Raw genomic sequence first — 25,487 nt, forward strand, 5'->3', positions numbered from 1 at the left:
CACAAAATGAGAGAAATTTCGTTTTTTTGAAAACCAGCAAGATTACTGGCCAGAGTAATTGTACACAATCAGTCTTTTTTACGCGTTTTTTCTGGAAGCAATTTACCGTGTAAAACCAGAATTAAGTGTACGTATATAAAGAATCTTTGCAAAAAATTTATCTGTATAAACCTACAAAATGTCACATTAACGAAATGTTTGTAAAAATCATATTATTCTATTCTGAACTGTTAACTAAAAATTTGCTTCATTTTTGTTTTAAGAAAAATAAGAGACTATAAGAATGAACAATGTACAATAATATGCCTCCGCAGTTACCACACTAACGGGGCAACTATTATTTATTTCTATGTATCTATCTATCTATGTATCTATCCTACAAAAAGGCAAATTCCTTATTTGCTCAGTTAGCTTCTGTTGCTTGAAAGCCATACGAACATAAGACATGATAATAATATTTAAAATTCGAAATATTTGCATTAGAATTAAAATAAAAATAACTCTTCTTTGGGTCCCAGGTCTTGCATTCCTAGGAACGAATATGATGACAAAGCGGTAAGATTCTTTGAATCTGCCCACACATGTCAAGCCGACACATTCATGAACAGAAAGTTGCAAACAGGACGAAATCTAAACTTAAACCAACTTCGCGGGCAGAAAGCATCAATTTTACATGTTTAAAGATCGGGCACACAAAAATCACTCACCAACAACTTCTTAAAAAAATTAAAATCAAAATCAAGTTGGGGTGGTAGCTCCTCGATTTTATCTAAGCGCTAAGGGAAGTATTGGTCGGGTTCAACCCATTTTTGACATACAGACCATTACGTATTCCTTAATTTTCGATCAAAAGTCCAAAGCCCAACCAAACATTCAGTACCTAGGGGCTTGTACAGTTTTTATTGGATTTAAACCATTTTGGTTGTAACATGGCACACACCGAGGACATTATTCGTGCGTTTTATCTCATTATATTAATTGCTTCCTGATTTCTTTACTGAAAGAAAGTATATAAGAATATAAGAATAATGCCACGTGCTAAATCTGTCTAAATCGGTTGGTCGGGATCCGGGATCCGAGATATGAGATTTCATCAAAAGGTGGGCGGTACCATCGTCAAATTTTCCCACTAGCTCCCACAAAGCTCTCTCAACAGTGTTTAATTATTGATTTATCGCGCGTATTTAATTATTGATATCGGAGTGAGCCGGGTTGTCCTACGACTTCATCCTTTTTCACACTGTCGGTAGAAGTTCTTATAAGATTTACACTCCTCAAATTTGGTTGTTGTAGCTTTAGTGGTTTAAGAGATATGAGCATTCAACTTGCTAGAGAATGGAAAATTCTAAAATTTTTGCCCACTACTGTGATCCTCTGTCCAAATTACAGTTTTATATCTCACTTTAGAGCTTAGTTATGATACTTTATATGTTTTCCGTTAATAATGATTTGTGAAAGTGGCAGTGATCCGATTATGCCCATCTACGAACTCGCAATTTTTGTTTGTACTACGGAACTCTTGTTTCATCGAAATATTTAAATTTTTACTCAAGTTACAGCTTGAAGGGACAGACGGACGGACAGACAGACAGTCAACCGGATTACAACTTTTAACGTCATCCTGATCATTTATATACAAGTTGCTTTCAAAAGTAAACAGGACTTTTTGAATTTAGCGCCCCCTGATGGCGTCATTTATATATCGACTAGTGCGTTAGAATATGCTACATTTATCGATTGTGCAGTGAGAATTTCATGACATTTCATGGATTGGAAGTGAAGTGATTGCATTTTAAGTGTCAGTATGCTTATGTTATCGGTGGGGAAATGAGCTTCGAACAATAATTTTGTTTTAAAATTGGTAAAACTTTTATCGAAACGTTTCAATTGATGAAACAAGTTTATGGCGACGATTGCCTATTCCATAGCAGAGTGCACGAGTGGTTTCAACGCCGTTCCCACGACAGTTGGGTCTACGAAAACCGGAACGGACCCGGATTTTTATCCGGCCAAGGACTGTCAACTCGGCAGAATTCTGCCGTAACAACAACAACAACAACAACAACAGTGGTTTCAACGTTTTCAACGTGGTAATGAGGTAAAAATTCATTCGGAAATTAAATTCATTCATATATTCATAAAAATCAGCCGAAATCATTATTGAAAATCATGAAAATGGAATTAAACATCTCCAAAACATCGATTTATCGAACATTTGGGCTTAGGAAAGGTATGTGCACGATTTATTCCGCACAAATTGACTGACGACCAAAAATTGCTCAGAATCCAATATTCGAAGGACGATTATTTGATCAAAAATAACATTTTAACCATTAACCACTCCGCGTATTCGCCTGATATGGCACCGTACGACTTCTTCCTTTTCGGAAAAATGCATTTGCACTTGAAGGAAAGCGTTATGCAGACGTAGAGGCCATTCAAAAGGCTTGCATCGGCATACTAGGGACCATACCGGCAAAGAGCTAAAACACTCGTTCGACATGCTTTTGAACTGTGCCAAAAGCTGTATTGAAGCTGAAGGAAACGACATATTTTGAATAAAATAAATTGATTTTTCCGAAAAAATCATGTACATATGTTTTTTTTTAAGTCCTATTTACTTTTACTTTGGAACGCACCTATAAATCCGAAAACATATGAAGTACCATAAATTAGATATCCTGCCAGTCTGAAATTTTGCACATGTTCTTTTCTCCATAAAAACTTGCTGATTTGTCGAAACCGCATATAGCTGTCATACAAACTGAACGATTAAAATTCAGCCCTTGCATGAAAAATATTTTATTTGACGAGATATTACATTAAATTTGGCATGGATTACTGCAAAAGGCAACGGTACAATAGTGTGTGAAGGGAATTATAGCTTCGGAGCAGCCGAAGTTAACGTGTTTTCTTGTTTTAATATAAACTTTTAAAAATAAAAAGACGTTTTTTTTTGTAGCATCGTTGTGCCGCAATATTGTTGCACACTATAAGGCATATTTCATTCCACGCAGTAAAATAAAACGCAACATTTTCAAATTTTTAATAGCGGAAAATTTAGTTACATATGTATATTTATTCATCGTTGTATGTTATTATAAACTATCTATGTATGTATAATAATGGTAATGTGTAAACACATATATCATTTTTAATGTATGTATAATAAATAGTAGTATAGAAATATAGATTATTTTGCATATTTGTATATAGTGCATTCTTTTCATTGCAATATTAAAATCATGTTACTATTTGTTTTCCTTTTAACTTACAAAAGCTTATACTAATTTTTAAAAACAATAACTACATTTTTCGATTTGGCAGATTTATTGTTTAAACAGTCCTTGTAAATACTCATAAGACATACATATATAATCCATGTTATAATTATATTCAGTTAGACTATCTTTTCTTGAAGAATTTTGATTTTTTTTTTTCATATTTAGTTGCTTTAATTAAATGTTAACTTTCTTTCCCACAAACTGTGTAGTTGTGTAAGGTCATACATGCATACGTATGTAGTTAGTATAAATAATTGTATAAAGTGTGAAGTGAAAGTGTATGTATGCATATTTATGTTACGAAAATCTGTTTATTGTCCTATGTAAAGTGTATGATGTTAGTGCGCTAATTCGCATACTTTGTGCAAATTTGAATACTAGTGTAATTAAAAACGTATAGTATGTTACTACAATTATGACACTGCAGTTTTCCCGCAATAGTATCATATCTACATATGTTAAAAAGATGAAATACATAAAGTTGTATGTAAATAGTTGCTTACACATACTGTTAACGTAAATTTATAGCAGCAATATTCGTTGTTCTCATTTATTCGAGTATAATTTAATGCAAAATGACTAACTATAATATGTTAATTGTTGTACAATTGCTTATAAAATAAAATAAAAATTAAAAAAATAATAATACATAGTTAACAAATTTAAAAACACATGAAGAGTTTATACAATTCATAAGAGTAGCTGCGCGCATTCAGTCATTAAAGTTACATTTCTTCAAATATTTTGTATTTAATTACAATTTTGCGCTAATTGTTAATTTTTTAACATTGTACATATACAATAATGTACATACGTATATTTCTTAAAATTTTACTTTTAAAATATGTTCGGAGCAAACAAATTGAGCTTATGAGCAAAACTCAATTCAAATATTTGAGGCTTATGTTTACACTTCTTAACTTATTTATTAAAATTAACAATTTTGCAAAATACTCAAGCAAAGGTAAAGCTTATAGGCATATGCAGCGGAGCTTCGATACGCACACACATCGTACAACGTCAGACAGGAACGTAGACTGCGTTCATACACAGACTCTTTTGTCGTTAGGACGAGGAAAGATGAAGACACCGTGCCGCCGTGCTCGTAACAGTTCGTTGCTATGTAAATCGCATTCGTTTTCATTAGGAAATTTTCTCCGTGGTAGCAGTTGCGCTCGGTTTCAAATTAATATTTGCAATATTTAAGCAAATTTTAATTCCATTGTTTATTTTTGTATGTAATATGCAAATATTCATAATTTAATAGAAACATTTGAGCAAGGGTGAATAAGATATTAAAATATTTTTGGCCGACTCAATGAGAACGCAGTAAGCGACAAAAGAGTTCGTGTGTCCACGTATATTACGTTGCTCAGTAAAAAAACCAATTTGTACGGCTAAATTTTGGCTTAAAATAATATAAATGCATTGGTATATATGTGTGTGTATGCAAATCAATGTGTAAAGAAAAGCACATATTTTTATTGTGATAACTGAGCTCGTGTTTAATATACATATGTGGTACGTGTGTGGTTTGGTTGGTTAACCGTATGACATATCGAAATTCCGCTGTATATGGTAAAGTTTCATAAATAGAGTCTACTAGCGTAGAATTATAAATACCGTAGTCTTAAAGCGTTAAATAATTTCTATTGTGAGGAAAATAAAAATATTAGCGATAGCATAAGAATAGTTTACCAATGGCAATTCGTCAATCTTCTGCAGGCAGGAAAGAATAGGGAAGCAGCTATCTGTTGTTCATGAAATCGTTTAAGTACTTTGATAGGCTGTAATAAAAAAGAAAAATAGTAATTTAACATTATTTTAAACAAATTTAATTTACATTAACTTTAACAGTCGCTATCATTAATACAAGACACATGAGAATAAATTATTTGAAGCTTTATCAAAAATTTTGTTTTATAAAGCATTGCTAAAATGGAAGCAGATATAACATACACATATGAATACTATTTTAAACAAATTTTTTCTTAAATTTCTCTCGATTAAGGTAACTGTGTAGTAGGCTTACTCACTGACTTTATTCCAAATCAGTTGTGTAGTTGTGCAAAACATTTTTATGTCTGCAGTATTTGTTGATTGATTCGTCATTTATTCTGAAATGTTACTTTTTAATTTTCTTAAAATTAATTTTTAGTCAAACATTTATCAATTGTTACAGGAAACGCATCATCCATACCTAATTGGAAAACATTTAAGATTTTCAGGAATTTCTGAAAGTTTTTTGAATCATAAGTCGATAGAGTTATTATTTGAAATCTTGATAAAGATTGTCAACTGAAACCATTGATTATGACCGAATACGAAAAAGAAGTTACTGATGAACCTCATATACTCTCATTGGACAAAGCATGTGCAGCTATGTCCTTACTATAAGTATGTAAATTAAATTGGTATTTAAAAAACTGGACAAGAAATAATTTCATGTTTTTATGAAATCCAATTTTCAGTGACAAAAGTGGTTTCGATACCAAAATAAGGCTTATGGAGCAAAAACATGAAAGCTGCACGTAGGTTCTAAAATTCTTCACACGTGTAATCCTTATATCATAAAAGGTTATAAATATATGTTTATCCTGAATTTAATCGGTCAGTTTGAATGATAGCTATACTCCAATGCAATAGTGGTCCGATCTGAACTTTTGTTAGCATATTGTAGCGTTGGTGTTGTATAAATGCCGAATTTCGTAAAGATATCATGTCAAATACGAAGACTTAATTCTGATTTTTAAGTTTGTGTGTCAGCTTTATGTTATAGGTGACCATTCGAAACAACTTTTTCGGAGATTGTATCGTTGACTTGGGTAATAATCTATGTAAAATTTCGTAAAGAAATCTTGTCGAGTTAAAATAGTTTCTTATACAAGAACTTGATTTTGATTGGTCAGTTTACTTGCAACAACGGTGATTTCGACATGTAAGCAGCTTCTTGAGGAGAAAAGGTTTTGTTAATTTTCAGAATGATAAAAACTTAGCAAGCAGTTTGCGTATATACAGGTAGATAGAAAGGACATGTTTAATTCTATTCAGCTTCTTACGATCATCTTTATTCCGACGTTTTCTTAAGGGTCTTAGAAACTTCGTGACAAATTTAATTTATTCTGTTCAGGGTATTAGAAAGAAATTATCATTCAACTCGACAACAAAAAGTGCATTAACACTAAATATAATCAAAAAGTTGGCAAAAAAGACGACTACATAACTTTAAATAGTAATCTTTTACATATGCACATATACATACATATATCTCAGCCTAAAATTATGTTATATACTATATTTACATTTTTAAAGTTATTATATGGGTAATACCAAAAGACACATATTTGCGTCACTGCCAAAATAAGGTACATACAAACATATTGGTTGCATATTGAATAAGCATTGTTGTTGCCTATATACTAATTGGCACTTGACACAAATCCGCAGTAAATCCCAACTAAAGCTATTTTATGATTTTTCGACACCAATAACAGCGAACTGAATTATCACTTTTATGTACATACATACATATATACTATGTGTGTAAGTATACATGTATGTATGTATGTATATACTATGCGTGTAAATGTTTATATCTTGTTCACATGTTTTATATTAATCAAAGAATGTATGTACATATTTATGTGCGCTACTTTTCATCGCTTTCACACCAAAACAGCAATTGAAATGCTTCATCATTACATTATTTTTCATTTGATTTCGAAAAACGTGCACAGTTGGCGAACCTTGCCAAGTATAAAACAATCTAAAATAAAACCGACTTCATTTTTCAAATGTCCCTTTGCAATGCATTGTGAAGACAATCAGGCGTCTACTCTCTATATACAAATACGTACATATATCATGCTTGTAAGCATGTAAGCATGTAAAGGCACATGTGTGTAGAAATATAGGTATTTAAAGTGGAATTCCTGTTTTACTTTTTTAATGTTTGTTTACATAATCTAAAAAGCCAGAAGGTTAAATGTTTAGAAGATGCAAACAAATGAACTGTACGTACAAACATATGAGTGAAGAATAGTTTGAAGTACGTTAGAGTAAATACAGAAAGAGCCTAAAATGCTCAGATTGTAGTTAAAAAGTTTATCTAGTGGAAGATCTAGTATCTAAGGAAAATACGGATCAGGTCGTGCAGTTATATAACTCTCAGTACAATGCCAATTGACACACTGTGCGTAACAGATCACGAAATGATTCATCTACCCCAAGATCGAATTGAACAAGTCGAGAGGGACAAGAAGCTTTTTGCAGAACCAAATTATTTCTCACAAAGAAAAAACGTTAAGTTCGGTTGCACTTTGTATGCCGGCTATCGGAGATTATACCTTGTACTGGAAAATATTCCGTGGATATTCAAGGACTTAATTTTGATCGTATAGTTTGGATGGAGCTATGGTATATACTATTGCAGTCCGATCCAAACAATTTGTTTGGAGATTATACAGTTCTATTGGAAAAATAATAATAAATACCAAATTGTGTAAAGTTATCTTGTCATGAAAAAATGTAAAGCATTTTTTTATTTGATCGTTCAGTTTGTATGGCAGCTAGATGAGAAAGAATTTCAATTCACCCACTAGAATTTCACCAACTTTCGCTATGTTTTATGACAAAATAGATTGCACCACTCAATGGTTTAGTTTCACATTAAGAAATTAGTTATCAAAATATTCACTTTATGGCATTGTAAAGAAAATTTGCAAAGCCATCGTAACTTTCAGACAATTACTTGAGAACGATTTGTAGAAATGGAATTGAACTTTTAGTCTTGTTAAGGTTAGTACTCTAAGGGTGCCTGCAGAGTGGGCGCTCAAAGTCGATTGGAGCGTAAATTCACGTGTGCTTATATAGCGGAAAATGCGCTCGGCGCGGCTTTAAGCGTCCACTCTGCGGTCACCTTAAAGTATTTATTTTGGTACATAAAAAATGAGAAATTCAGATATGCATTTGTACATATGTATTTCGTTTCACTCCCAATCGTGAACTAACTAGCACGCATCAACACAACATTAGATGTAGTATTGTCATTGTTATTTATAATAATATGTTTTCTGTGTACTTATATCTTGTAATGTTTATTTTGGACTTGCTTATTCTAAATTCCAAAACGCCATGCTAATGCCAGACTTAAATAAATATGCTACTTTAGTATTTACATATATGCGACTACATGTTACTAAAATTTTGTGTTAGTATTCTTAAATTTTAGTATATTTGTGTAAGCATAAGTATACGAACGCACCTAGTCGAGCAGCAGCAGCTTCAGAGCAACAAACCATACGCAATCACGATCACTCATTTTTCCAACTATTCAACCAACCATTTTTTCATCTACCCCACATACTGTGTATCCATCCGACCAAATGTCTATTCATCCATAAGTATTCCAATGCAAGAAACATATATATATGCAACTACATATACATAACTTGTAGAAGTGTACATACCAAACTATACATTCGTGAAATCGTTGCTCAAACTGAATATAATAATTCTTGCTTGCAATTTTCAACCACCCCACCACATACATACATACATATCTGCGCTTCCTGCTGTRTTGCCACGACTACAGCTATATCTATTATACGCTAATAATGTTCGCCGCGATTTTTCTTTATAGAGGCAGCTTCGTTTTAGCTTTGTCAATTACTTACATACTTGTACGTACATAGTATAATTTCTTTTTCACTTATTCGTTGTAGTTGTTTTCTCATTTTGTTCTATTTTTTCCCTCTTCTTTTTTTATCCAATTTGGTTTCGCTGGTTGGCTTTTCTCTATCTTTTTTGTTTTTGCAATGCTGTCTGCGAGTATCTTGCAATGTGCGTCGATCAGCGTTGCTGGCTATTGCTTACGTTAATACTATTGTTTTTGTTGTAGTAATTACTTTAGTCATTGTTTTTGTTATTGTAATTGTTGTGGAATCACTGCTTTGCAATGATCTGATCTTCGGCATTCGATGCGCTCACCGTCGTCCAGCTGCTATGGTATGTTGTGCATATATCGGTGTGAATAAACTGCCGACGTCTGTGAAATGAAATTGTGCTTTCGTTGAAGAAATACTGTAAAGAAACGAAAACAAATGTATATACACACATATGTATGTCCGATATTAAAAGTAATGTAGCATACAGCTTTTATGTTATTTTCTTTTCTTTGTTATACCCTGAACAGGGTATATTAAGTTTGCCATGGAGATCCGATTAATGATCAGTATGATTTGCCAATGTATGTCTGTAGTCTCTTTTTTTTTTTGAAGTATCGAAATGAAATTATGCGCACTTTAAACTGATCGATCAAAATTAAGCCCTTTAAAAAAATTGTTTAATTCCAAGTTGAGATATCTTAACGTATCTTCAAAATGTCCAAGGCTACTATCTCTGAATCTATTCTTTTGATTGGACCGCAATAGCATATATCTAACAGAACAATCAAAATTAAGCTCTGGTATGGAAAACTTTTTTTTTAAAAGATATCTTCACAAAATTTTAGCATGTATTATTATACAAAACAACGCTATAATCTCCGAACAAATTGTTCCGATCGGATCACAATAACATATAACTATAATACAAACTAGCCAATCAAAATCAAGATAAAGACGTCAAAATAATATGTTTCCCTTATTAAGTAACTTTAATTCGACTTGAAGATTGTTTATATCAAGCAATCTGTAAATGCACCTGTGATGGGTATTATAAGAAGCTTCGGCGCGGCCGAAATTAAGGTTTCTCTTGTGTCTGCTTTTTGCATTATTTGCAGGGCTGTTATTTTCTGCATATGGAATTTTTCATTCAATTCTTCTTTGGTTTTATTTAAATGACAAAATGCGTGCGATTTTAATAAAGAGCAACTGGCTCGAACTAAGTCATAAAATTGCGACAATGTGCACACACGTGCACATGTAAATTTACATACCTTTTATAAGAGAGTACACATAGTATGTACATATGTATGTAKGTACATTGTATGTATTTAAATTGGCACTCAAACTCATTACGCAAGTCTGCGCACGATTTACTAAATAGCTTGTCAAGAGAAAGGGCCACGAAATAACAACAATTTACTAGTGAGGCGAGTGCACAGATGCGTGGTAGCTACAGCGAGCTGGAAAGGCCCAAGATTTGTATTCGGTTAGGGCGTATCGTTATTAAAACCAAGACAAAAATTTAATTTTCCCCAAGTACTCGTACATTGCACCCTGGTTATTGACCAGATTGCAAATTTTTTCGAATTTTTAAGACAACAGCCACTGATCTGAAGGCGGAAAAACGCATTAAGAATGAAGTGGCTCCATAAAACAAGCACCAAAAAATGCGAATAACGTTAATTATAACAGGAAAGGAAGAGCAAAGTTCGGTTCAAGATACGGTTAGATACTTTACGATTACGTTTTTGACTTAAAATTCAGTCGCAATGGTGGCTCAATACGATGGTGCATTATAATCGCGGAAAATCTGAACTGTTATTCCACAATTCTAGCCGTTTTGACGGATGTTCTCACGCAAACGCTTCAATATCGCCAAATAGAATTCCTTATTGACTGTAATGTCTCTCCGGAACAAATTATAATACGCCAAACCGCGAATGTCGAAAAACAATGAGCTTCACCTTGATTTTTGAGAGGCTTTGGCGTGGTTTTTTAAGTTTTGGCTCTTTTTTGTCTCATCGGTAGTTCTAATCCTCTCCATGAATGTGGGATCGGAACTCGCCCAATCAAGCATGCCCAAAGAGACCGGTTTACGGCACTCTTTTTAAAAAAATTTAGCGTTATCGGGAAGAGTCGAGCAAGAACGCATTTCATACCCAAAATAATCACAAAATGATCAAGGCACTTCGATGACGATTCTCAAGTACTAGTTGAAATCGAAGGTCGTTCAGAGCGAGGTATGTCTTTGAAGGCTAGCGGTAACTCGGAGGCTTGAAAACCGTTTTTATTGAAAAAGACATCTTCAGAAATTTTACATAGATTAAAGACTAAGGGAAAGGTACAAACTCAGAAAAGATCAGAGATGTTCAGATCAACGTATAGCTGTCAGATTATTGTTCAAAGTAACGTACATCTCAGCACAAATTGCTCAGTTTTAGTTTTACTTATAGGAAAAGCAGCTCTCAAGGGTACTATAGCTACGGTGCAGCTTAAATTAATGTTGTTGTTGTTGTTGTGACGGCAGAATTATGCCGAGTTGACAGTCCTTGGCCGGATAAAAATCCGGGTCCGTTCCGGTTTTCGTAGACCCGACTGTCGTGGGAACGGCTGAATTCTGAAATTAATCTTCGTTTCGTGAGGTTAGCTTATATAATATTATAGCCTACGTTAATTTTATCAACACATCTCAGAACTCAACTGGTAAACAGATACATCTTACAGTTAGCTAAAGGATCGAAAACCATTAAATAATATAAGTATATGGAGGCTCCAGGAATGTACGGATGATTTTATTTATCGGAACATCTCTTATTAAATTTTAGCACCAAACAACAATGTGTAATGAAAATGTACCTATTTTATACATATTTATCAAAAATTGTTTGATATTCCGTACAAAGTCTGCCGTAAAAATTTAGAGTTTCAGAAATAATCAAACAAAATTTGAATTGTACATTTTGCCTATGATCTGTAAAATAACATAAACATATTTTACTGCAATTTTATCCAGTAATTAGTAAAATTTTGGAATAATTGCAATTTTTTTAGACATCAGCAAGCGTTTACTGAAATGCGGTCAAAAATGTTCGGAATGCTTAAACTATACAGTTTATTGCCGTACTAATTGGAAGTCCTACCCCAACCGCCATATTCCCCAGATATTGCTCGTCCGTCTATTTTTTATTCCGTTCGATATTCCATGCTCTGCCACAGAAGCCGTCTCACTCACAAGACGACACAAAAAAATGGTTTGATTCTTGGATGCGATCACACAAGGTGAACAGTTTTACAGTGATGGTATTCGAGCTGTGCCAAAAATATGGAAAAGGTTAATACTAGCGATGAATTTATAACTAAATGCCGCAGAGACATACAATTTTACACCCAAAATGGTAAAAAAAAAACGCTTTATAACGGGTGATCCAAGTAAAGATACTTTTTTTAACAACATTTTTTGACAGATCACGCGCAAGTCGTACCAAACTGTCATGTTATTTTTGTTCAGTATTGTTTGGTAATACGCCCTAACAACGTTTACAAATCGTTCAACTTTATTACGAAAATTCACGTTCTGAAAAGAATGTGTTTCCTGCGCTTCGCTCAACTTATGGTCAACATAATCCGCCTACAGAGGGTACTATTCGCAATATTCATTTTTGAATAATATTTGACTGAATATACCACGTCTAGCTGCCGTACCTGATAGTGTACACGAAGACCGTGGAGAGTCGATTGTGCGCCGTTCGTAGCAACTTGGACTGATGTATGGAACTGCTTGGCGCATTTTACGTTCAGATTTTAAATTGAAATCATACAAAATACAGATTGTGCAAGAACTGAACCAACTCGACCTTCCCAAAAATTTTATACAGCGATGAGGCCCATTTATGGTTCAATAGATATGTAAAGTAACAAAATTGCCGGATTTGGAACGGAGAGCAACCTGAAGAGATTTTAGAGTTGTCATTTCATCCAGAACTGGTTTGTGGGCCGGTGGAATCTTCGGTACATATTTCTTCAAAAAGATGACGTTGGGAACGTAACCGTCAATGGCGATCGTTATCGAGCCATGATAATGGACTATTTGATGCCTGAAATTAAAGCTCGTGATCTCAGCAACATTTGGTGAGCACATAATTTCACATTTTGGACCTGTCGACTTTTTCTGTGGGGATATGTAAAATCTAATGTCTGTAAAGAAAATCCCGCTTTAATTCAAGCCTTGATTCAAAACTCATGCGAGTCATTCGAAAGTTGCTATTCGAAATGCTCGAATGAGTCATCGAAAATTGGACTGAACGCGCTAAGACGTTGCCGCTGCCATCATTTGAAAGAGATAATCTTCAAAATATAAATGTAAAAGAATGTTCTTTCGAATAATAATAAACATTACCCATTAAATTTTATTTAAAAAAGTAGGGAACATAGAAATAGATCACTCTTCAGAAGCGTGCCACCTTATGGCCAAAAACTAATAAAAATAAGAATTGAAGAGAAAGCTTTTTGTTTTGCTTTTGCGTTTTGGAAATAACAACGTGAGAGTATTGTTTGTCAAGGCAAATAAAAAACTTACTTTTTAATTATTATTACATAAGAGTTATATAAAACTCACCGCATAACTATTATTCTGAGAAAAATAAATAAAAGTTTTGTAAGGGAAAAATAAAAATGAAAATATAACGATTATTTTGTGAGGAAAAGAATATAAAGTGAGAAATAATTGTTAAACTTGATTTTTTTCTTATTTCCTCATAATTGTTCCGGTCCTAATTCGTATGCCTTGAATACGTAAATATTTGGTTAAATAATTGATAGTAAAAATATGTATTGATTTTCATTTATAAAACCGAAAAAGCAGCTTACCTTAATGACTCTACCCCAGAATATCCTCCTAGCGGAGGGAATAAAATTCCGGTATACAGTTTCTTGCTTCATTTTATTGTATATATATATATACCTATCATCAGAAAAAGCAATGTACATATTAATAATGAAAAAACCGTTTTGGCATTCGAAAAGCCTTGTGTGTTTTCTTTGATATGTTTATTCAGACGTTTTTGTGTCTTGTAACAATATCGTTTTATAGCCATTATTCGTTTACTCCAAATTACGAAAGCAATCTTACTTTAATCGAGCTTTGTTGTGTAACAAGTCAGCTTTCGCAGACAAACCGACAGGTAGACTGGCATATTGACAAATTGGCAAGCTTTCATATATGTTATACATACATAACTACATGTATATACTACATGTATGTAAAACATATATGTATGTATGTTTATAAATACAGATTGTATATATCAAATATATATGTACATGTATAGATGCATTTGCATGCTCACGAATATTAATATTTCCACGATTGGCGCCAACAAATAAGGAAACCATTAACCTACTGCACCGCAAAATGATTCTTGCAACCCACTTCAGAACCATAAAGGTCTGTAATTTGAAAAACACATAAGTGACAACTTCTTTGAATTCAGTTGTTACAGTGTTCTAAGCGTATTTACCGCCACTAAGCAACATATTTACCGCATTTTGTTCGTTGTAGTGTTGGCACGGTTGACCTCAGGCCACGGTCTAAGGCCGTGATTGCGAAAAGTGAAAGAAACGAAGACAACAGACGGTACGTACGCGTTTTACAAACTCATAAATGCCAAGACGCGGGCTTGGCCACCGCCAGGTACTGATATACATACACAGATAGAAACCGCTAAAGTAGTACATTTGAAAACATGTGTTAATAAATTTTTACAATTACTACGTCTACAAAGGCAGCAGCGCTGAAAGAAACTTCAACCGTGAAAAAGATATTTTAATGATGTTATAAACGCGGGCAAAACACACAAATGCACAAATATTTCTTGAGCGTTTGTGAATGTAGTTCAAATTAGTATACGCTAAAAAAATACTGTGTGTGCAATGAATATGCGTTTCTGAATAATGCAAATTAAGTACTTAAAAAATATGTTGAGCCTTAATTTTTATAATAATACACTTTTGATTCAGCATTTCGACATATAAAAAATATAAAAAATTCAATTCTCATACTGATAATTTATGAGACTAAATAAAGAAAACGCATTGATTTTTCACAAATTTTTCACTAAATTTTGAACAGTCAGTTCGTATGGCAACTTTAGGCTGTAGTGGTCCGATATCGGCGGTTCCTACATGTGAGCAGCTTCTGGGGGAGAAAAGAACGTGTACAATAGATTGATAACTCAAAAGCTGAGCGATTGCTTCGCATATGTGTATATGTATATACAGACAGATAGACATATGTAACTCCACTTAGCTCATTATGCTGATCATTTATATACATTTTAAAGGGTCTTCCACATTTCCTTTTAGGTGTTACAATATTTTTATCCGGGAAATAACTATATAAACGGCAGCATTCTTCCAAATTACAATCACAAGAGGTCCTTGACTACGTCAACAATATCACATGCACTTATTGATATTCACAGTGGACCTATTAACACCTTCACCGACTGCCTCTCAATGAAAGTTGAAATTGGGGTCAAACCACCACCCATTGCAGATGATTCGAGAGATTCTTGAGTGACCCATGCGCAACTTCGTTCTTGATACAGTAGTGTGTGAAACTCCTACTTATCTCGACATACCAAATGCGTATATGCCCAACATGCAACGAGCCACCGTAGGACTCTAACCATCTGTTTGCATGCCCACCGAACACACCACTCATCTAACACCTTTCCCCCTATGGTACAAACCCGTCGAGACAGTTCGTTTCTGGTCCCAGATGACTTCGATGATCACCTAAGCGGGTAGTAGATAACCGTTACAACAACGACCAATCAACAAATGCTGAGTTGAACTACCTTGAAGACATAATTTGTCCAAAGTTAAATCTGATATCTTCATGTGTAGCTGATTTATGAATATACTGTAAGATAAAAGAATCAGACGGAATATAGAATTGTGATGTATTGGAAGAAGGCGTGATTGAGTCATATTTTCGCCCATTGTCGCACAGTGAAATAAGGATATAAATATAATTTACGCCAAATTTGATTGAAGTTGTTGAATAGAGTGATATAAGATTTTATCTTAAAGTTGGTGCAATGCCCAATTTGTAATTGTCGATATAATAATAAAATGAATAAATAAATATGTACCATTTTTGCCATTTTTCCGCTAGAGACATTATTTTATCAGTGTAAACTGAAATATTGAAATTTTCAGAACGAAAGCAAGCGCACCATTGTTGTGCTGCACGAACTGATACAGCATCGTCTGCGAAAATTTCACAAATTTCATTGGAGGCCTGCGTCTCATTCTTCCCCAATTTCAAAATATAGCGAATTTTTTCATTATTTTCACTCATTTTTGAACAGCTGTAACTTCTTTTCAACTTCCCCGAACTTAGTTTTTTTTTGGGTTAAATAAAGTTAAAATCTCACCTTTCCAACACTATATGGTTATAACACAATGTGATTGGTAGCATTTGAGATATACGACTCCAACGACATCTATTAACAAATACGAAATGACTTTTTCGACTACCCAATATTTCTATAATCCCTTTGTACATTATTTTGGATGTGAAAACTAATATTTCTGACTTATTTCTTTAATGAGTTATAACGTTTTCAACATAAGCGATGAAATGCCCAATACATTATACATAATGCAGCCTCCGTGCATCAGTGTTGGAGTTGTGTTCCTAGGATCCAGCTCTTTTCGTTTTGGGCACCTAACACACCATCTAACCACCCTCTGGTTTTAGTTTAGAGAGTAGCAGCGAATTTGCGATTACATAGCATGACTCCCCCCATTCGCTTGCAATTGGAAAAAACTGCTCTTGTATCATCACCACAAGATTTTTACCCATACTATTACTTAACTAATATTATTAAATTCAGTAACTTTCAATAAGAATTTCAGAAAATTTTTAAATAACACAGTTTAAAATGCTAACAAAAAAAACAGAAAAATTAAAATAACCACGACCGCTTTAATCACATTTTCAATAAAAACACCATTTCTCTAGAATATTTGATAGCTTTCGTGAGACATGCTTACTTGTAGAAACTAATAGAAATATAACTTTAATTCAATCGGCATTTTACAAATTGATACAAAATATTTACAGGGCTATGTCGTTATTAGCCCTGGACGTGCTTGGTTAGTCGATTCGACTAACAATCATCGTTTTGTAAAGAGCAACAAAATAACGATGTCCATCAGGGTTAATTAGTTGCCCGCATCTGTTTATTGATCTAAATAAGCAAAAACAATCAGATATACCTATGCACTACACTACACCTATACAGTATTTTTGTTAAAAAATTTGCGAAACAGAAGTTAAATCAATGGGTTTCAAATATAAATATATTTTCAAAGAGCATACACAATGAATAAGCTCACAGTATGCAAGTTCGCCACAATCAATATTATTTTTTACATTACCTAAATAGTCTTTATCTTTTCACCCACATACATATAAATAGTATTTTTCCCCTTTGCAAATTTTCCATATTCCGATCATTTTTTTACAATAAGAAAATCTTAAAAGAACTACGTAGAAGCGCTAAAAACACTTTATGGACCTTTAGCATGGAATGGAATGTTCATTTCAATAAGCTTAAATATTTATTTATTTYATTTTCCAAAAATTAATTAAAGCGTTTGCTAATTGCCTCTATTGCTTGCCTTAGAGCACATGCCCTATCTTCTGGATACACGAATGTGGGGAATTGCAGAAATCTGAAGTGTGCTAATTTATTAAAAGCTAACAATTGTGTGGATATACATACATACATATGTACGTTCATAAATTCAATTACTTTTATGTAGGTTCTTATTTGTATGTATTATCCACAATTAAACGATACAAAGGAATATCCGAAAAAAATATTACAAATACATATGGAAGATGGTGCTACTTGGGCGGACTATTGAAAAAACATTGCAAAAACCACTGTACAGACTATATATAATATCTATAATATATGTACGTGTGTATGTTTACACATACCTTAAACATTTTTCAATATAAACAAATATGATATTTTATAAGTGTAAATATTCTTAATTTAGAAAAATTACCGTACTTATGAGTAACACTGATATTCCTAAGAAAGCGTATATATTTCATGACTTTAACGGTATATTTTGTGTGTAAAATCAAATACCATAAGTATTATGAGTAAGTTCCATTTTCTTTATATTGGTGATTTTCGCTGATTTTATAACAGAGATAACACATATGCCTGCATAGGCATTAAACGAAAAGGGAAGAAACGCAAATTATTCGGCTGTCCCAGAGCTAAACATTCTATATAACCTTTTTTTTATTTATTGGCTGGTATTGTATTATATAATAAAGGCGATAAAAATCTTTTAACTGACTCTGTAAAGCTAATAGTGTAGAGGTGTTGTCGCTTTAGGAACAAATTTTAAAAGCTTTAAGACGCTTACCTTTACACAAAAAACAACGTAAGTGAACATCGAATTTCTAAAGAAAAAAAACTTTAATGTCAGCAGCTCCAAAATCATAATACCTTTCGCAGGTGTTTCTTTTATATCATAAGGGTAAAAAAAGATCTTTACTTGATTTTGATCTGTCAATAGGGATGGCAGATCTGAACAATATATTAACAGATTGTTCCGACAAATTAGCAGCTTCTCTGAGAGAAAAGGACGTTTTCAATAATTCATTCTTGAGGGATTACTTCGCATATACGTATGTATGTATACAGACGGACAGACAAACGGACTCGACTTAAGGGTCTGGCCCAAAGCTGGCTAGCTTTACTTGCTTTGCTTTGATAACTGTCAAGACTGAATAGAACTATACTACAGCATATGAAACGAGACTTCAAGCGCTTGGATTTTCTAATAGCTCTATTTTCTCGGTTGTTGTTGTTGTCGTTCTCTATTTACCAGCGCTTTTGAAAGTAGATTTTGTAACTATGGTTGCCAGTCGGTACTTTTTTTTCTATAATGATTTACAACATTTTATCACACGATACGATAAGTTAAAATAATTAACATATATACTATATATATATATATATTTATTAAAATTACGTTTGATAAAAAATTAAATTAAGTTAAGCTAAATTAAAAAAATTACTAATGTTTTGTTTGGCGCTTTTATTCACAAGATATTAAGTAAGTGGCAACCACACTTTGACAGCGTTCAAAGCGCTTAGTTGGTCATATAAAGCCAGAAAGCATTGAGCCTGGACCTTTAGATCGTCACGCTCATTATTTCCATTTATAAGTACAGTAAAATTCCTCATAACCGGATGCCCACCGTCGCAGCTAAGGCTGTTCATATATGGGAGCGTTTTAAAAACGAGAACTAATAAATACGAACCATTGACAGCCAGGAGTGCATGAACGACAATTATCCTCTTAGTTTCCCTTGAGCCGTCGCGAACCAGTCGGTAGACAATTTCCTTTTTTGTTTAAAAAACTGTCTCAAAACACCAAAAATTTTATGAAAATAATAATGAAAACGTTGGATTTATGAAATTTGTCTTGTTATGAGAGATGGCCGGCGATGCGGACTGCCCATAATGGGAATTTCACTGAACACTTTATAGGAGCTTAGAAATTGTAATAGGATTTTAGAAACAGCGGGACAAACGTAATTGTACCTTGTTCAGGGTATAAAGAAATGGAAATTGAAAATAACCAAAGCTTTTCAAATTATGTTTCTAGAATTGTAAAAACATAAAGTTGAAGTATGAGTCAAATAACATTTTTGAACGATTGAAGGTTTAACGTATTGTGATTTGTTATAATTTTATCTAACTTTTCCTTCAAGGTTATGTACATATGCATGTATAAACATAGAAAAACCGGCACATATATATGTGCATGTGTATATGCATGTATAAATATAGAAAAAACTAATGAATTTTTACCTTAACATACTGTTTCCATCGGTATTTTTGTTTGCGTCTGCTGGCTACCCCCTATAGACGTGGTATTTACTGATGTATTCTGCGTAACTTCACCACCTGCATATCCTCCCACCGATGGTAATCCTTGTGAAGAACTTGAATGCTGTACGCCATTCGTTGTGTTTGTAATCTCTTGTCGCGAACGAGGACAGCAAAAACGCTTACAAGCGGCCCAAACTTGTGGTTGGCAACCAACCACAATGAAAATAAACACTCCTTGCAGGGCGTTTATCATGTCGGTGAAAAACCAAGCAGAATGGGGTCCTCCAACTACCCATGATATTACGTCGGCTATCCAGGTAACGCCCATTACCACGACTAGTTTTAAACATACTTTCCCCAGTGCGGTTTTTTCAGTGGTCGATTTGACATCGTCTCGCTTCCACAGGCCACATGTTAATTGATGAGTAGTGGATATAAAAAGTACAATGTTAGCACACAGCAAAAGTCCAATTGGGCCGAAGAAGTATGCAAAAATTGATAAATGCTCGCCGCTAAACCAACAACTACGTTCTCCAAATCCTGGTCGTAATAACTGTGTCTCTGGCAAATGATCTACTGTAAAAGCAATTGCGCTTATCAATAAGGGCACACCCCAAGCATACGCCGAATATAGTCGTAGGCGTAGCAGTTCTTGATTGCGTTCAAGAGAACTTGGTCTAAAGTCGCGAAAAGTCCACCAAATATTGAAACACATGGTGTTTAGCCAAAAGAAAGCAGATAGAAAGAAGAAATGCATTGTGCTAGCAAGTAAAAGGCAGGTAAATGAACCATGTTCCAATGAATGGGATAATTGTGTGTAGGCGAGTATTGAATCTCCAACAAACAAGCAAAAAACGTAGTAAATCTGGCAACGCCAATGGAGCATATGATGAACGGAGGGCATCATATACCCTGCTATCAACGTAGCAGCTAGAAAAACGACTGAAATAACAATTCCAATGTTAAGAGCAGCTGCTTGCACCATATTACTAGTAGAGCTACGAACAGCCGCTATAGCATTGGCAGGTGCTTCGGTAGAAAAGTGATGAAGGCATGTGAATATTTTAACAGCAACAATTACTCCCTTTTCGCGAAAATGTTCAAGGCAATAATCACCAGAAGATATGTTTTTGTGAGGCAATTTTAGACTTCCATCTTCGTCATCCATTTGGTTTTCGTTCCAATCGCCCGCAATGGCATAAGGTACAACTTTATGATGGCATGTGGGAAACCCGTATATTGTCTCGTACACACTTTTATTTAAAGGCAATTCAGGTGTACTAATACCATTACTACCGGTGGGAAATATGCAAGTTTCGTTGGCAGCATCATAAATTGCATTCCAACCGCAGCATTTTCTTATCTTTATTCGTTGCTGAGTATTTTGCTCTTTAGGAAAGCAGACTAGTGCGATATTTCTATCAACACAATATCGCTGGGGTTCAATAAATTGCTTCCTCTCACCCAAAAATAATGAACCATTAGAAAATATTAACCAATTTCCGCCAGCCGAGAAAAGTTCCAATTCTTCTTCAGTGCAACTACGTTTTGTTTCTTTTGTATCATTCACCATCGACACATCCTCCTTCGAGTTATTATGATCCACATATACAATTGGACGCATATTTTCCTGAAATGTCATAAATTTTGGCTTTCCACCTTGAGGACTATGATATCTTTTTTGAAAAATACGATATATCAAAGGCACCCACAGCTTGGAATTGCCCATTACACAAGTTTTATTCATATCCATATGTTCATTGTACCGACAGCATTTATTAAGGTTCACTTGTGGCGGAGGTATCCCCGGAATTGCTGTTGTCACAGTCGGTACCCCATCATTCAACGTCGGATTTGCATTGTGTACAAAACTGTCGGTTAAAGATTCGAATTCAATGGGTTTTTTATCAGAATCATTTGTTGCATTGATCAGTTTTCCATGATGTAGCGATGAATACAAAATAAGGAAAGCAAAGATATTTCTTCTAACGTTTGTTACTTGCATTCTATGCATATTGTAACTATATAAAATTATAAGTAAACTTTTTCAATTCCACTTAGAATTTTACTGATTTTACCACACAATATGATAATATAAATAAACGTACAAACTATTTATCTGAAGCTGCATTGTTGGGATTCGTATATTTTCACTGCACTCTTTATTTCATTGCTTAGATTTTCTCTTTGAATTGCATTTATAATTTCAATAGTTTCATTCCTGCCACTACCTTCACCACATAATTCGTGAGTTTACACATTAAATTTCACTGTTTTGCAATTGCCATAATTTCACTGTTCCACCGTGAAAGACTCGTTTCAGCTCGCTCTCAATAATAATTTGTTAATAATATATAATAACTAGGAAACAATGAAAGCAGCGAGAAAAATAAAAATAAGTAGCATGCGCTCGAAAAATGAAGCCAACCGAATTCTTCACCAAATTGCAATCACCAATTGCATCACTTTGAATTTTTAACACTGAACTCGTGAATGAAAACACAGCGGTTGATAGACTTCTCGCAAGAAACGTTGAATTTCTATTATTTCGCGTCGTCGTTGATCTTCCTCTGTTTCCCTTACATTTCGACATTTCTTGGTATTCCGTTTTGTATTGTTTTCATATCAATTTTTCGATAAACTTAGTGATCAAACGTAGTCGTGTATCGATAAATGTAAAAAAGTCTTTTAGACGTTAGACCCTTTCTTTTTAAATTAAAAATAAATTGACGAAATATTGAAAAAGAAATACAGAAAAAATATTGTACATCGATATATATTTCTGTTTATTTCTATATTTTATTAATAATTAAACTGCTAATTTTCAAAATTATGTATATATATTATTAATATTATCTTGTACACTATACAGTGAAGCAAAATACATTGTGTATCCCAAATTTTCATGGATTACAATTACAACGAAATATTTAACAAATATTCATAATACACAAACATTTTAAGCTACATTTTGGTTTTAATAAATTCATTTTGGCCCATATTGATCTTCTTAACGTGTATACATATATGTATATGTGTATATGCACTGGTGTACATATGTATGTGTATATTGCTAACCTTTATTTGCATCCGGTTCGATAACGTGATACGATGTAAAAAATCAAAACAAGTCAAATTGTGCAATATTTGAAAAACCCCGGAGCATACAAATGTACCAGTCAATCATTACATCACTAGTTTTGCCCATACAAATATGCATATATAGAAATACCTTCAAATGTACATAAACATATGAATGTACACATCTAGTCTGCTTTTTACAGAAGACAAATATATAAGTAAATATAAGTGCTTGGTTATTGGAGTTTTAAAATAATGGTGAGCAATATTAAATTTTTCGTAGATATTGGTGCTGCTCTTTGAGATTATCTATGTGTATTGAACCTCAGTCGATCTTTGACGAGTTCAAGTTGACTTTTGACGTTCAAACGTATGAGTTGATTGTTCGTTTTGTCGTTGACCGATGATTGACTCTTGAACGCATGAATGAAGTACAGTGACCTTGTTCAGTTTTGTTTACCTTTACTCTTTTTGTTTGACTTCTTACATAAACAATAATAAACAAACTATTGCAATTTGGTCGAAATTCCCACCTTTGGTCCATGTCGGACCAAATCTACGAGTATGCGGAAGTCACCATAGAAGTATGTACTATATATGCTTATATACATATGTATTTAGTTTATTTATTTAAATCTTGATTAGAAACCAATCGAACATAGATAAGTTTTAAGTTTTTTTGTCTTAAATGAATGCATAATATCTCAAGAATTTTGTATCTAAATTTCAAGTCGGTTGAAGGAAAATTGACAAAATTTTATACCTATCTTAGGAAAGTTTAACATCAGATTTCAAAATTTTGAAACGTTTTCCTCCACAACTAACGTTGTTAAGTCGATGCCAAATACCTATGCATGCATAAGTTACGATGTAAAGCTTTTTCAAATTTGTTAATATTTTCATTTTACAAAAACAAATTAACCGATTTTTTTTTAATTTCGTTTTTGCGTTCAAAGTGGTCCTAAAAACGGAAAAATGTAAATTTCGAAAACGCTGTTGTTGTTGTTGTTCGCAGACTTCTGCTAAGTTGACAGTCCTTGGACGGATAAAAGTCCGGGTCCGTTCCGGTGTTCGTCGACCCGACTGTCGCGGGAACGAAAACGCCCTCCAGCACTGCCTGACCGTAGAGATTTTCTAGGTATATAAATTAAATTCTTTGATTTCAGATGATGCATCACCGAGATTTGGATTACGGTCACCGCAATTCAACTTTTTCCAGAAACGCTCTAGAGTAATTCCTCACATTGCCATTTATTTTTGTGAATTAAATTTATTTATTCCGACTTCCTTTTTAACAAGGCACACAGTTAATATACCATATATGGATGTCTGTATGGTATGTTACCACATATCCAACCCCAAAAATGTGTGCTTTGATATTTCTCTGTCATTTTGAGATGTGCGATATATATTCTAAATATCGATTTTTTAAATACTAATCGTTTATTAATAAACACCTCTATGCTAGTTGCATTATTATATTTATTTAACATTTATTCTGTTACTGGGATAGTGGAAAATATTTATAGCTCTATTACAAACAATAATTTTATCTGTGATCGAGCATATAATCAAATACCCGAATTTAATTGTTTAATAATTTATTATATCATAGCACGAAGTGGAAATTTTAGGTAAACAAAAGAGATATGTAACTATGGATATGTTTGATATGTTCTGCATGCTAGAATCAGTATTATTTCTTTATTATAGTGGAGCCAATACTGAAGTTGAGAATCTTTAAGCCCCAATCATGTTAAAGCGTCAACGTTGTGAAGATTTCGACACATTTGTGCCACAAACTAAAAAGCTTATTAGTGACAAGATTATGGACCAGCGCGATCAAAATAAAATGAACAAAATTCATCGTTAGTTATTTATCCATGTGATGTTATAAATTGAAAGTTTAATATATTTTCTTTGCCTATCTTTAGAAAAAACTATCAACTTATTATTCAAAGCAGCACGTGTACAAAAACCATTAGACCAGGGCCAATCAGAGACAGCTGCGGAGGGGGAAGTACCACTATGGCAGCAGGTTATTTTACGTGGTAATGGTGAAATATCATCAAAAAATGTTACAGATCTTATAGTTGATCTCTCTTTGGAGAGTCGCAAATCAAAATGTTGTCACCGTGAAGCTTACATACGTAGCGATTGTTGTAATTGTTCACAAGCACTGTGCGAATATTGTGGACACTCATGTGCAGAATGTGGTATATTCCTATGTGACAGTTGCGTTTCCCTATTGTGAGTTATTTGCAATTTTACAAAGATAATCAAAAAATAATAATTGACTTTATTTGATTTACAGTGGTTGCGGTAATGTTGAACGGCCAATATGTGAAAAGTGTTCTTTATTTCAAAATTTATAAATTTCTCCTAATTTTATACCTAGCTTCAAGCTTTATTTATAATCTATAAAACTAAAGTTAAATATTTTTCGTATTTTTTAGTATAATGCATTGTGCTTTATTTTGTTATAAAAAAATTTAGTTATAGAAATTAAACGTATTTTT

The 25,487-nt window shown here is 33.5% G+C and overlaps 2 protein-coding genes across 9 annotated transcripts; one reads left to right on the plus strand and one right to left on the minus strand.

The window, feature by feature from the left end:
* LOC108972439 lies at positions 1 to 25,433 on the plus strand. Of its 3 annotated transcripts, none has more exons than XM_018939020.1 (4): positions 1 to 127; positions 24,682 to 24,836; positions 24,903 to 25,218; positions 25,283 to 25,433. In XM_018939020.1, exons 2-4 carry the CDS (start codon positions 24,722 to 24,724, stop codon positions 25,341 to 25,343), a joined length of 492 nt encoding a protein of 163 aa, XP_018794565.1. In that variant the 5' UTR covers positions 1 to 127; positions 24,682 to 24,721; the 3' UTR covers positions 25,344 to 25,433. The 3 variants fall into 3 exon arrangements, with proteins under 3 accessions (XP_018794565.1, XP_018794564.1, XP_018794563.1); XM_018939019.1 differs by lacking the exon at positions 1 to 127 and adding an exon at positions 24,451 to 24,619; XM_018939018.1 differs by lacking the exon at positions 1 to 127 and adding an exon at positions 24,451 to 24,602.
* LOC108972438 (probable G-protein coupled receptor Mth-like 1) lies at positions 4,418 to 22,447 on the minus strand. Of its 6 annotated transcripts, XM_018939012.1 has the most exons (4): positions 19,867 to 22,447; positions 8,753 to 9,365; positions 8,548 to 8,672; positions 4,418 to 5,071 (listed from the first exon to the last, which is right to left on the minus strand). In XM_018939012.1, the coding sequence occupies exon 1, from the start codon at positions 21,899 to 21,901 to the stop codon at positions 19,868 to 19,870; it is 2,034 nt and encodes a 677-aa protein (XP_018794557.1). In that variant the 5' UTR covers positions 21,902 to 22,447; the 3' UTR covers positions 4,418 to 5,071; positions 8,548 to 8,672; positions 8,753 to 9,365; position 19,867. The 6 variants fall into 6 exon arrangements, with proteins under 6 accessions (XP_018794557.1, XP_018794561.1, XP_018794559.1 ...); XM_018939016.1 differs by having other exon boundaries at positions 8,548 to 9,330; XM_018939014.1 differs by lacking the exon at positions 8,548 to 8,672 and having other exon boundaries at positions 8,974 to 9,365.
* Positions 25,434 to 25,487: the final 54 nt, after the last annotated feature.

This window comes from Bactrocera latifrons, unplaced genomic scaffold, assembly GCF_001853355.1.
Source record: "Bactrocera latifrons isolate USDA-ARS-PBARC rearing strain unplaced genomic scaffold, ASM185335v1 scaffold_4, whole genome shotgun sequence".
Lineage (NCBI taxonomy): Eukaryota > Metazoa > Arthropoda > Insecta > Diptera > Tephritidae > Bactrocera > Bactrocera latifrons.